This window comes from Megalopta genalis, chromosome 2 (assembly GCF_051020955.1).
Source record: "Megalopta genalis isolate 19385.01 chromosome 2, iyMegGena1_principal, whole genome shotgun sequence".
Classification (NCBI taxonomy): Eukaryota; Metazoa; Arthropoda; class Insecta; order Hymenoptera; family Halictidae; genus Megalopta; species Megalopta genalis.
This window is the reverse complement of record NC_135014.1, coordinates 32,217,226-32,231,964: the sequence shown is the minus strand read 5'-3', so window position 1 is coordinate 32,231,964 and position 14,739 is coordinate 32,217,226. Positions and strand designations below refer to the sequence as shown.

At 48.6% G+C, this 14,739-nt stretch overlaps 1 protein-coding gene across 1 annotated transcript in view; it reads right to left on the bottom strand.

Annotated features, from left to right (window-relative positions):
- E75 (ecdysone-induced protein 75) overlaps positions 1-1,041 on the bottom strand; it is a 255,527-nt gene extending 254,486 nt beyond the window's left edge. The window contains exon 1 of the mRNA XM_076519172.1: positions 458-1,041. Coding sequence (XP_076375287.1) covers positions 458-647 — 190 coding nt within the window. The 5' untranslated portion in view covers positions 648-1,041. The remainder of the gene's footprint in view (positions 1-457) is intronic.
- Positions 1,042-14,739: the final 13,698 nt, after the last annotated feature.

Sequence of the window (14,739 nt, the reverse complement as noted above, 5' to 3'; positions counted from 1 at the left end):
CGTGATAGCTGCTCCGTTCGTATCTGTTCCACGAACAGAAAACAGTTCTCCAAACTCTCTATCCGGTGATCGCTCGTTTCGTTCGATAATCAGCGAATCGACTTTCCGAGAGATTTCAAAAACCGGCACGACGTTCGTTCGCTCAATTTCCCGCGTTGTTATTGTAAAAGTTCGAACGCGACCCGGCGATGTTTCAGGGTCGACCGCGATCGAATAAAACCGCCTAGAAGAAGATCTGCCTCGACACACTGTCCCCCCCGGTTTCTCTCTCTCGACTTTCATCTTTCATACGAATCTTGAACAACTTTCTAACCGCCTGGTATCGACGGGCCGGCTAAGCGAACCGCACTTTCCCGTGTCCAAGCTTCCCGAAATCCGGCGAAAACTGTTTCCGAGACCTAGTCCGAGAGAGCCCGGCGAACAATGCGTTAACAGAAGGTTTAGTTGCGGGGCTCACCAAGATCGGGGATGGAGCTGGTGGGCTCCTCGTGATGTCCCTTTCCCTCGTTGGAGGCCCTGGCCCTGGGTGGCGGCGGCGGGGGTGGCGGTCTCATGCTGGACGTGGAGCTGACTACCACGGTGGCTGGCGGTGGTTGCGTTGGTCCCGCATTCCGATGGTTCGCACGCATCTGCGTCTGCGGTGGCATCACAACCGTGTCACCGCGGTGCCCCTGGGGCGGCCTGGGGCACCAACCATGTAGCACCCTGATCGCGCTCCTGACTTCCGCCTGGAGTTCGGCGGCCCTGTCCCTGGCCGTGTGAGCCACGTTTAATCGATTCACCCCGCGGTCGCGGGTCACGGCAGCTCTCGTGAAAATTCCCCGACGATCGTGCCGACCGGCTTCATTCACGGAACACGCGGGCACATGGGCTCTGCCGGGCGAAGAGATCGTCCTGGATCGCGGTGTCGGGGATCGAGAGCCTGTGCCTGGGGCACGAGAGGATCGTAGACAGCCGGGGATCGCGCGAGGATCGAAACGCTTCGAAACGCTTCGTATAACGAGACCGCGTGAGTCGGTTGTTCGGCCGGCTCGCCGCCGTTGCGTTTTCACTGTATCACCGCGCGGATGTCTCTCGAATGTCACGGTCAATGTCTTCACGGCGGCGTGACACCTGCAGTGGAAGCCCTCGCGGTGGCACTCCGAACTAGTCACTCACTTTACGCGCGCGGCCGCGGCGTCCGATCCCGTCGCCCGATGAGTAATCACTGGCTGCTCTCTCGGTCGAGAAACTGCGACAGCGGAAAAAACGCGCGACGCCCCGCGGAGGGCCGCGAGTTCCGCGGCGGACGGCGTGCGGGCCGGCCTCCGAGCGGTTCGCGTGCCGATATCACGGCCGCGGGAAACGATCGAGTCACTGTCCGGATCGCACCACGACCGGCGGCGACCTTGCGCTCTTCTCCCGAGTTTTCGGCACGCGTCTAACTATACCGGGCTCACTGCACACAACAGCCGGCAACGAATATCTCGCGAGAGCACCGGCGTGCGGCGGCGGCGTCCTCCTCCCTCCCGACGAGAGGCCGAGGGAAACGCGAGGCGTATACAGTGTCGTTCGGCCACGCGGCTGGAAGCACAGACCCGGGATCACAGTTTTGTTTTAACCACTGGCCCGAGAAACTGACGTAACACTACGCGGCGTAGTGGACACGTTCGAAAATCCTGGTCACGGGGTGTCACGTGCTAGTCACAAGACCGCGCGGTCCGTGCCTCGGAACTGAACCACTGATAAAGAGAATCCGGTGGCAGAGCGCGGCGGGCGCCGTTATCGCGAGGGTGCGCGAGAGCGAGTGCACGTAAAAGCCCGGGGTCCGCGTGGACGAGTGTTTCTTAGCAGTTCGCCGAAAACAACAGTCCTCGGAATACGAGTAGTCCCTCACGAGCCGCCGCCGACCTTTCCCTCTCTCCCACCACCCACGCAGCGTCCTCCTCCCTTCTGCTTTCTCGCTCCCGCCCTCGTGTGCCGGAGTGACTCTCTCCCCTTCTTCTCTCCGACCACTCTCGGTTTCCCTCTCTCACCCTTGATGCACGCCGTGTCGTGTCGCGTCGCGTCGAGTCGCGTCGCGTCGCGTCGTGACAGAAAACCGGCGAGCGAACGAGAGGGACGGAGAGAGAGAGAGAGAGAGAGGGTGACGGGACGAGAAGCAGTGGAACGGAGAGAACGACGCGATCCACCTCCACGGGCCCGGCTGACCGCGGGTTTATCGTCGCGAAGGCCTCCAAGAGCGTCAACCCCTGCTCGAGTTTCGTCACGAGATAAATGAGAGCAACGTGACTCCGGCCCGGCTCCGCGCACGGTTCCTCCTTCGGTCTTGGTCGTCTAGGATCGGTCACGCGATCGGACACTCGCGGATCATCTCGCGGCGCAGCCCTCTCTCTATCCTCTCTGCCTTCGGCGCACTCTGTTCTCTCTTTCTCTCCTCTGCTCGCAGACACCACGTTGCTTCGGACAATGCGGGAGCCGCGTGGATCACTGCGTACGGATCACCGCGTACGCGTCACACTCGGTCGAGTAAAAAAAAAAGGAAAAGAAGAAAAGAAAAGAGGCCGGTGGTTGGAGCGCAGACGGCAATGAGCCGACGACGACGAGAACCGTCATCGACGCCGGCGAAAGTGAGAGTGCGGCCGGCCGCGGTGGATTCAGCGGTGCATAAGCGCTCTCGTTTCTCTCTCTTCCTCTCGCTTCCTCCACCCTAGGCCCCTCTCGCTCGCTCCCTGCTATCTCGCTCACGGTATTATCTCCGTTTCCCTCTCGCCTTCTGTCTATCTTGCTCCGTCTCCCTCCGTCCACGCGACTGTCCCGTTCCTTTATCCGGTCTTTCCCTGTCTTTCGGCCCCCTTCTCGCTCTATTTCGCCTCTCTATCGCGCCCCTACGGCTAGCCTATAGCCTGTGGCGAGCGCGCATGGTTCCGACCTATAGCGTTCGACGTTCCAGCGCGCTATCCGCGCGCACCGACAGCGCACGTATATAAAACGACTGGCGAGCGCGATACGACCCCACACTTAGCCACGCAACACGATCTCTCTCTCCCGGTGCGCGCACACCACCGCGCCTGCTCTCTCATTCTCTCGCGTCCCGTCCCGCTCTAGCCCGAGCCCTCTCTCCCTTCGACGAACGACGGCTCACCCTGCCTCCTCCGCGGTCCCATCCGTTCCCGTCTCTCTCCTTCCCGCTCTTCTCGACCGTGCTCCTCTCTCTTCGACACACTGCCCGATCATCCGGCTCTCTTCCCCCCCCCCTCTCTCGCTCTCTCTCTCTTTCGATCGTGCACCATCTCTTCAAATGTCTCCTTTTTTACGTTTGTTTCGTCTCCACTCTTATCGCGGCCGAAATTAATTTCTCCTATCGCCCGACCTCCCTCCCCCGTTCAAGATAGACGAGCTTTTCCAAAGTTCTGGCATTATAGTACTTCGGAAATATCCTGACGTCTTCAAGATTTCGGTCTTGGTTATTGTTATTGCGTTCTGGAATTGGTGCTTAATTTTTTTGCAAATTTGCCTTTTTTCTCAAGGTCGAACGTGGAAGGATTAGCCTAGTTCGTATTGGAGAATTGTTTGAGCGTTTGCTGGAGTTTGAGCAGGTTTGCCTTGCGTTCGAAAGGTCAGGGACTGTTTCCTGAGAAATTTGATGCCTTTATTTAACACAAACAGGTGTTAAATAAACATCGATTTGCATTCGTAACATTTTCAATCGAAATGTTCTGACAACGTTGTCAAACTTATTTTCTGCGTGTAACGTTTTGTATACTATCTGCTCCATTTTGTCATAAACGCATGTAATTCGTTCTCCTTGGTTTTGCAAGGTCAGGGTCGATGTCCTGGCCAATTTTATGCAGACATTTAACGATCGACGAGTATCAGATCGTAGACGCGAGCAGAAGCTCTCACGTCCATATAATATTGAATTGTTTGCTTAAATTATTTGTTAACCGACTCATCCTATATACACGAGTAACCGCCGAACATTTTTAGTTTCAAAGACATACACCGAGGTATTATTTTGCCCACCCGGTATCGTATAGAATCGTTCTTTACTTCCGCGGCTCCTTAGGGATTGTTCCCGAAACTGTAAGCATATACAGGATGTCCCAAAAATGTCTCGCAATCCGAAAGTGGCGGGTTCCTCAGGTCATTTGAAGCAACTTTTTCCTTTACAAAAATGTTCTCTGAGGCACCGTTAACGAGTTATTAAGGAAAAACAGTGACCAATAAGAGCTCGGCTGGCGCGTGGCGGCCCAGCCAACCAGCGCACGAAGCCCAGTTCCACTCATTGGCTCGGTCGCCTCGCGCCAGCTGAGCTCGCCTCTCACTGGTCACTGTTTTTCATTAATAACTCGTTAACGGTGCCTCGGAGAACATTTTTGTAAAGGAAGAAACTGCTTCAAATGATCCAAGGAACCCGCTATTTCCGGATTGCGAGACATTTTTGGGACAAAAATGTACATCGCATTGTCCGAAGGTTCGCCTTAGATTCATCTCTGTCCGCGGCCTACTCCCGAAGAGAGGCTGCCGTCTAATCCTCGGTTCGGCGACGTCGAACCGCCGCGATTTCCGCGCCGCGGCTTCCGATCGAAGACGATAGGCTCGCGTGTCCGCTCGCGCACGCTTCCGAACGGAAGCAGACGAGGGAGCGGACACGTTCCGTCGACACCCTCTCGAGTGCCCTCCGTGGACGCGTGCACACGATCCCCGAGATACCTGCCGGTGACGCATGCCGCGCACCGTTTTTCGAGCGCGCGGAGCCATAATTGCGCCGGGGTTAAGCAGGAGTGAGCGCACCATCGGCCGGACGAAACGCGTCCCCGAAAACGCGTCTTTAAATATACATACGCGCCATGGGAGCCGCAGCATCGGCGGCGGATCGCAAGCTGAACGCCGTCGGCGCGAGCTGAACGCCGCGTATGTGTGCCATGGAACCGTGCTGGTGCGCGCGAGCAGCACCCAGACGCCCGAGTCCGCTCGTCTACGACAAGTGCAAACGAATCCGAGCTAGTGGGATAGAAGAGGGTTGCTGGGGGGCAGACCACGGGGAAGCTAGCCACCCACGGTTGACCTAGGCGCGTGTGCGTGGCTGGTGCGTGATGCGTAATCCAGCCAGGAGTGGATCATCGAGAGGGCATCCGGATCGCTCGCATTTTCTTCCGCCAATGTCGTTCGCCTATCTTTCGTAGTCTGTAACGACAGGCCCCGAACTTCATCGTTTGTGCTCCGAATTGTCTCAGGAGGTTCTAGGATCCGGACATTTCTGCGTCGGGGAAATAAAGACGATTTTTCTCGCAAATGTTCGCGGATGTTGGAAACCGCGTTTTCGACGAATTTTCTCGCAGACTTTTCATTGATCGTGACTCCTTTCGTTTCGTGCATGCGACTTCGCTCGCACTGCGCTTTCAGCTGTGTTTCAGGAACAATAGTACTTGCCCATGGAGGTTTGACCAGTGTAACGGGTCAGACGAATTTTTCGTACGAGGCGAAAATTTCGAATTTACTAAATATAAACGTTATTCTAGATCGAAAGAAAATCTGTTTCTTCTCTCATCGAAGTCTAGGAATCTAGGTGAACGAAGACACGCGGGAAACAAAAATTGTCCCCTTATATTAACGAAATTATTAAGGACGATTTAATCGTCTAGAGCCTAGATTCTAGACCGTTTAGATCAGAGCTAGTCCGATCAGTATCGTCACCCCGCGTCAAAGCACCCGAACAGGAACAATCTTCTCCAAATTTGATCTTATAGACCTGGAAGCAGTTCAGAGAACCCGATACACTATAAAAGACGACAAAAGAGGGCAACCACCGCAGTATTTAATTCTGCAGCATTTTTGACAGTTCGAGGCACCCTTCTCGGCTGTCCCAAACGAATCGTTCCTCGGAAATCGAGGAATTTCGATACGGCGTGGCTGGTTATAGGTCCCGTCGCGGTGTCTATAAAATTCTAGCACCGTTTTAGCCGGCTATGACCAGGGCTTTGCACGGAGTAGCGACAAGCCTGGAGCAAACGACCAGCCGATAGGCAGGGGTGGTTGAGTGCGCGGTCGCGGTTGCGCGGCCGCTATCACATGGCCTTGTCCTTGAATGAGGCTCGTGAACCCGACTGCCGCTTTTATCGATCAGCCCCCGCATCCCGCTTCGACGCACTCGCTATAACCATCCATCTATCTCGGTGCAATGGCGTACCTAGCCGAGAGTACTCCCGGATCAGCGAAGTGGTCTTGAACGGGTCCACCTACGAGCTCCGGCCTCGTCGCCGAAACTAACCCTTTCTGAACGAACCTCGACGTGCCGCGATCATGCATCATCCTCCAGAAGATGCGAGCCTGGAATTTGATTGCGAGCATGACGAAATATCGGGACTCGCCGTCCATTTTTCCCCGTTGTTTCGGTCTTCGGTCTAATTTCTCCTAATTATTTAATCTAATTTTTTCGTAGAGGGCTGCTCGTTCGACCCCTACTTCTCTCGTTGACTCGCGAAAATATCCTCTGTCTAATTATTAACAACTGCAGGCACATACGCAGCTTAATTACTTGCATTCGTGGTCGATCTTTCTCCGATCAACGCGCACCTTGATCGTCGCTGGAACTTCCATGATTTTCTCTCAACTTGTCCCGCGACGAAAAATCGACTTACATCCTCCGCGAACGGATTGTCGAACGCTGCTCTCCCAGAAAATTGACGCTCCCGCAGACTCGTCTTCTTTGTACGCGACGAAAGAATGTAGCACGTGCAACTGCGAACAGCGTCGGCGTCCGAGGAATTCGTTACGGTGTCCTCCGATTTATATTAGAAAAGTAAATTACAAAGTGTCCATCTTTTTTGCAGGAATTATGGGAGCACGAAAGTCGTTCCATTTGCGTAACGATCGAGAGGCGCGCGGGGGTCGAAATAGTTGTGTAACGGTCTCTGGGCCCTCCTCGAGACGAGCAGTCGCTTCGGTGCAGAATTTTCCAGCGGACGCCGTTGTCGGGACGCGGAAGAATGGAATATCGGTATAATTGCGCGGACATTTAGCTGCTCCGAATTTCGTCCGGGGATCCCTCCAGACGGTGAATCCAACGAAGCGGGCGTTGTAGGTCGTCCACCGAAGGTCAAGGTCCCCCACCCCTCCCTCTTCCGAGGACCCAGCTTGGTATTCGTTCCCGCACTGCGTACCGTTGTCCCTGAACCTCCTAAATCGCCGAATTTTCGGGCTTAATAGACTGACGTATGGCGCGGGGATACGGGCTAAGGCTGGCCGTATCTCGAGGGTTTCTTACGGACGCGAATTGAATGAAATTTAGGAAGTAGCTCGAGATGATCAGCTGCTGCATTAATCTTCATTCCTGTCACGTAGTTGTTTGACGGTTTCCAAATAGATTTGAAGAGTTTATAGTAATATATATCTTCAGTGCCACTGCACCGTTTTATAGTGGGTTTTTCTTAATCTTCGTTCGTTCGAGTCGCTTATCACTTTGTCTGTTAATAATTGGTAATTAATGTTAAGTAATCGATAATATCATTAATTAGAAATAATTGTATCGAAACAATATGAAGAATAAATAATATTTGTTTATTACCAAGTATTTACCAAAGGGAATCTTTTAACCCTTTGCACTCGAGACTATTTTAACTCCAAAATGAAGGCATTTGTTTATATTAAATTGAACGCGTATGTTTACAGAAAACTTCTCTATTATTTGACAATTTATCGAATACAGACAGATTTATAATAATGTGACAATTCATTTGAAAATAGTGTAGCAATATTTAGCGTCACCTCAGAGTCGCCACTCGAGTGCAAAGGGTTAATCAATGAAATAAAATTTATCGTTATTTTGGCTCTCATCAAATTAATATAAATTCAATATTTATATTAATATCGAATATATATAGTAAATTCAATATTTACTACAAATTGCATTCTGCAAGAGTTTCTCCTTTTGCAATTTTTAACTTCAACGGATTTAAAAAAATCATGCGTGCTCCGCGGTTAAATAAATGTTCGATTATTATCGAGGCTCAAATTCACCGGACTTAAATTCTTCTCTTCCTCCGAATTCTGATTCTCCGGTTGGAAGAACAACTTTTCGGAAACGCGTCGTTAATATCCCCGACTTTGTGCTCAAAGTATTCTTTCAACCCTTAACGAGCGCGTCGGCGGAGATCAAAGGACCTATTCGCGCCGGTTTCCCAAAACCCGAAGCATTAATTGTACGCAGACGCTTGGCCGTCCGAGGGATCGTTATCACGACGGAAAAAAGTCTTTCAGCCCTTAAAAATCCGGCTTTATCTTCCGATGCATATAATCGCCGGGACCGGCGACGAATTCTTATCCTCGCGGACTGCGAACGCCAACAAAGAATCACTCCAGAAATCTCTCAACGAATCGGGGCTTTGGGGGTTGGCCGTATTATCTTTTTCGATAAAATCGAAACCGTTCGATCAATCGCGCTCGGCTTGCTATCATTTAATTCGAACGACTTTCGGGAACAAATGTATTACAAGTTCATTCCAATCAATTTTTAATTACGTTCTCGTTGTTGATATTTGAAAGATGTTTCAACCGTCGGTCGGTGTTTTAATATTCTTCTCTGGACAACAACATTCGAGTGTATTTCAGAATATTTAGAGCCAAGCAAACCCAGCAAAATGTTTCAAATTTTTAGAAATTTCATATATTTACGAATTGCATAATGAGCGATATTTTAATCGCTACTTACTCTCGATCGCAGCCGCTTAGATCAACAGCAACAGGGGTTGAAATGCGACATCGAAAAATTCGCTAAACTCATGGTCTCGCATAATTCGTAGTAAACTTTCAAAATTTGTATAAACTTCAGATGCGCAAAAGACAGTAGTTTAATTATGACTTATTGCCAAACGCGTCCCTTTAGTTCAACAGCAACAGGGGTTAAAATAAAACAAGCCAAAAAATCGCAAGCTTCGTGGTTCGACATAATTCTTACTGTTCTAAATTTCTAAAAAAAAAAATAAATCACAGATAATAAAGCACTATATATACAGCACTATAATAATAAAAGCACTATAGTTAAATTACTACTTATCGCCGAATGTACCCTCTAAGTTCAACAATGACTTAAGATAACTTATAAGCCAAAAATTCGCTGAATTCATGCTCCGCATAATTCTCGCTGGATTTTCAAAATTTCTATGAACGACGGCACAGACGCGGGTGGTTGGAGGGGTGCACGCCGAGTAACCTTAACCCTGACGTGTCCAGTCTGCGTTTAAATTTCTCCGTGCAGGCCGTACCTGTAAATCCGCCGTCCACAATGAGTGTTCAGGTACGTGTCCCATCCGGAATCGCACAAAGAGATCGGACATTATGCGGCGGGGTCGTTCTCGCAGGGGTTAATCTGATGGCGGAGCGGCACGACTCGTCGCCAGTGTATTACGTGTCCGAGGTCGTAGTTGTTTAGATCTCTAGACGAGCCTGATTCATCAAGCCGATCTGAATGTAGTTGCGCGGCCGGCTGCAGCCCGTGGCGTAGCTCAGCGCGACTCTCGTTGTATTAGGTTAGGGACAAGATCTGTTGTAGCTTGTGGCAGCACGCATGGGTTAGAGAATAGAGAAAGATCGAGGCGGTGGGGAAACGAGAGATCCGAAGTAGTATGGGTGGAAACGGGACAGACTCTCGTCGCTGTCGCGGAGATAAATGCGGGAACGATCCGATACGGGAGGCTCAGGAAAATGGAGGAAGAAGCAGATACGAGCCTATACGAGGAAACTCGAGTGCGGATGGGGGATAAGTGCGAAGTATAATATTAATGGAACCGCGATGGGAAAATTGGTGGAGCGACTGCGGCAAACAGAGGATATTTATCAACCCCTTGCGTTATAGCATCGTCTCGGACTCTTTGTGAACATTCGAACATAATCTACTAAATATTAATATTGCTCACTTGCTTTAATATATTCTATTATTAATGTATTAATTATATAATATAATTATAACTAGTAATTAGTGTTATTAATTGTAATTGTTATAATTGTATAGTTATACTATATATAATTATAATTATATTGTTATACTATATATAATTATAATCATATAGTTATACTATATATAGTTAGAATTATATAGTTATACTATATATAATTATAATTATATAGTTATACTATATATATTTATAATTATATAGTTATACTATATATAATTATAATTATATAGTTATATTTATATAGTTAATAATTATAATTATATAGTTATACTATATATAATATAATTATATAATACAGTACAATACAATATTATTAATTGTATTATACATAACCTTGACATAGTATAATTATATAATTATATTAATTATATTACTAATTATAATTAATTAACAATATTCTATTATTAATGTTTAAACATTAAACTGAAGGTTGACATACAGCAGATATAAATTTTCTTTCTCTTCCAGGAATTTGTCAACGGCAAAGCAGCGACCGTCAAATTAAAATTCCTCTCTGACCTTCTGATCAGTCGAGACGATCGTTCTAAGATATTTAGTTGTTACTAGATTTCAGATTTTTATTCGAGTGAAAAATTGTTCTCATTGGTTTCAACACGGTGGTGCTGGAACTACGACGAATGAAGCGGTGGGTGTATACGTTTTCATCGCGAGCCAGACTCGTCAAAGTGCGGGGACGGGTTAAACCGTGAATCAGCCGGATTATTGAAAAGCAAATAACGGCAGAATCGAGCTACTAAGAGATCGAGAGAAAATGAGATACGGTGGGAGCGGTTCTATAAATAAAAGAAGGCAAAATATTTCAGAGACAAGGAGAAGCATTTGGGTTGGACATCAAGGTCGGTCTACGCTCGAAGGAGGTCCTCGACGGTTTAGTCTATTTACAGAATGCCTCTGCGTGCTTGTTCGTTTCCACCCGATACAGTTTGTCTCCACTTCGACAATCTCGCCTCGCTATTTTAATAACATCTCGCCTCTTCTGGAAATATTATTGCTCTTCCACAGTTTCTCGCGTTCGGCCGAACCTCGAATTCCACGACCCGTTCAGTTTTCCTTCTTTCCGATAACAAGAAGAACACCGTTTTCCATGGTAATTCGATGAAGTGAAATATTAAATGAAAAATACTGGAGAACCGAGCGTTTCAATCTAAATGAAAAAAAAAATCGATCACCGCCAAAAATAGCGATGAGTTTTCACGGCGGTCCTTATCAGCCGGCGAGTATCACTGACCTTTACATATGCTAGTTCCATCAATGGGCCATCTGCTCCGAGAGGATAGCAGTTCGTGCAACGTGTCTCGTTCGGGCCGCACTTTCACTGTGCTCCTACTTCACTTTCTACCATGCCGTAACGCTCTTCGAGTCTGAATTAACAAGATCGGACCGCGAGAGTGACTCGGCGAAGCATTCTGAAAGCAATTCGCAGGCGAAGCGGCGGCTCTTCGAGGGCGTCCGCGGCCACCGCGGTTATTTTCGCGCGTTCATCAGCCTCGGGGAAAGTAGTTCGGCCAAAGTCGATGATCATTTCTCGAGCGGAGACAAATGAAAGGGACGCGACGCGACGCGGGTTGCGTAATTTCTCCCGAAAGCATCGACCGGCAGGAAACGGAGATCGAACGCTGGGAGAGAACGCGAGACTGGTTCAAGTTCACGTAGCTCCGGGGCTCTAGCCGAGGCTCAAGGTCGCCGGAGAAAGCCTTCCTTGTTCGTGGTCTCGTTGCCGGTATAGTCTTCGGCTACCCGATACCGCACATACTAGACCCACTCGGTCAGAATGCCTTAACAAGCTAACCCAGACCACGCCGTATAGGTTATCCTGAAGAGACTTTCCTCGATTCAGCCGGTCTACAACCACTAGCCCACTTTCCAGTCAACGTTCGTTAGTTAACGCCGGACGAAATCGTCGCTGCCGCCGTGGCCGGCGATCTTTTTTATCGAGCCGGCCTATCGATCTCAGCCCGACAACAACGCGTTTTTATTGTCGAGAACCGACGAATTCATCCGTCGCGGATTAAGAGCTTAACGTCTGGACGGGCAACAATCGACCGCGATTTATGAAAATCTTGAAAGTTTTACTCGCTTAATCTTCGTTAAATACACGCCCGATCGGCCTCGAATTACACTCATCCGCAACTCCGTCGCCGATAAATCTTCTTCTTCTTCTTCTTCTTTTTTGCGACATTCCTGATAATCGGCTTTTCGGGTGTAAAGGTCCATCCTGCGGAGACTTAAAGACGTTATTTGTTATTTATTGCATAAGAATTATCAGTCCGCTGCGCATGAACAATCAGCTCGGATAACGTTTGCGACATTATATTCGCGACGAATAACGAAATTGTTGCAGATATCGACTTCCTCGTGGATAAATATATACTTTGATTTCTATTTGTGGTTTTTGAATATTTTTCGAAGCCATGCAGACATTGAGAGTCACAGGAAATTGTGGGTAGCGTCGCGAGGATCACGAATTAGTCTCAGAGCTACAGTCCAATTTAAAGTCTGTACTTTATTCTGTTCGAACGATGTTCGTACTTTATTTTGTTCAAACAAAGTTTCTATTTTATCTTAGTTCAAACGACGTCTGTGTTTTATTAAGGGAAATTGCGTACTACTGATGTAAAAATCGAGGGTTAATTTCAGACCTAGAATCTAATTCAAAGTTCGTACTTTCTCACGTTGAAACGAAGTCTGTTTTTTCCAACAGAAATGTTTTTATCACTGACACAAGGATGAAAGGTTAATATCAGATCTACGGACCATCTGAAACTACAGTAATGTCTCCCTAATTGACGCTCAGATTGTCCCCAAAAATGTACAATTTAGGAAGAGAAGATTCGATTATTCGAGCCTTGCGGTTCGTTTTTATAGTTACGAAATGTCAACAACTATAAAAAAAAACAAGCTACAAGACTCGAATAATCGTATCTCCTTCTCCCAAATCGTCCATTTTTGTGCACAATCTGAGCGTCAGTTAGGGAGACATTACTGTACTTCGTAATGTCCAAATAGCAGTTTGTACTCTGTAAGAAAAATTGTTGACTATTCGCGTAAAGATCAAGGGTTAATTTCGATCCTGCGCTTCAGAGATCGTGCATGGTCGCGACGAATGTGCCAGCACCTCAATTGGCTATAAATGAAAAGCACCGCGCGACGAAAAAGCGGCGAGACCGCGCCAAGAAAAATATCTCGAGGAGGTCGCGGGCGTTCTTTGTCCAGGCTGGAAAAATCGGGAGGGGTTTCACCGAAAAGCGGGCTTTCACCGGCCTGGCCAAAGAGAAAATTAGTTCGGATTCTGTCGGATGGCGTCACGCGAGGGAATTCCGATGGGGTTTGTCGACCCTGTCCGGGTCATCCGAACCGTTCGCCACTTTCGTTCTCCGCGGCACGCGGCGAGACGCGAATGGCGATCGCCCAACGAAAGCGAGACACTCGGGCGAGAGTTTTAGAAACCGGATCGCGATCACCGGGGGTCTTGAGAACTCGCCACGAGCACGGGGAACGCCGGGAACGAGCGTGAGAGTCGTTTAAGAAAGCGAAACTCTGGCTTCCACCGCGGACGGTGAACGCCGATACAACTTTCCTCGCTATCACCCGCCAAACCCGAGGTGAAATCGGCCGGCCCGACGATCCACGAGATTCTGCGGACCTTACTAGGGATCCCCGATACCGATCGCCTCTCGCTTTTTCACGAAAAGTTCACTTTTCACCGGAATCTACTCGGATCGCTCGGTCTCGCGCGCTCAAATTGCCGGGAATGTTCGCAGCGTACGTTTTATACCGCACGATCTCGCCGGGATAATAAAGTCCGAGCATAATTTTCATTGTGCAATTAAGTTATTTATTCGGATAATAATTCATTGATTCCGTAGATTCCTGCGAAATTATGATCGTAAGATACCGCGATACGACCAAGTACATTTATTACTATTAAAATGGCGGAACTTTCTACGAATATAATTTTTCAGAAAATGATTCGAGTAGATGATAATTAGGACATTAACTCTCTATTCATCCTGTAAAACGTATTAATTCTTTAACAAAAAAGTAAACAAAATACGCGAATACAAAAATAATAATGCGTCTTTTGAATTATACGTATTTCGGAGATATTAAATTTTCGCGTTCTTTTATCTTGTTTATTCTTCTGATAAAGTACGATTTCGCGTGTCTCGATCGATAAGTACAAAGTTAATTACGCCCGAAAGCAAAGCAAACAGCAATTGGTCACAGTAACCGGCTCCGCTACCCTATTAAACTTCGAAATCGCGGATGAAGAAAGCTGTTCTCTTTTCCGACACTGGCACAGATTAGTATCAGCGTCGATCGGAAGAAAGTGCGCCCGCATTCGTCGTGATCAGTGCAGCGGATAAATGGTGCGCGATAAAGGAAGCAAAAAAAAAATGCATCGCCTAGCAATTTCGATGATTGTTTATCGATCCGAGATTGCGCCGGCCGAGTAACACCGCGCCACGAGCCACATGTCCGAAAGGCGACTTTCACCGGTTCGCGGATCGGTCGGGGCGCGCGAGTCGTCTCGAGACGAAGAGTGAATCCTCGGCGTGGCTCTGTTTCGCCTTGGCCTTGAACCTGTTGTCGAAAGTGCAAGTGGATCGGCCGCGGAGCGGATCGAGAGACAGGAGCGGAGAAAGAAAGAGAAAGGGGACCGGCCTAAAGAAACGGTTTTTGGTCGCCTTCGACGAAAGTGAAACGGCCTTCGGGAACGAGGCTTCGCCGCGCGTATATGGGCGCCATTGAACTAGTGACCTTCATACGAGAACCGGTCTTT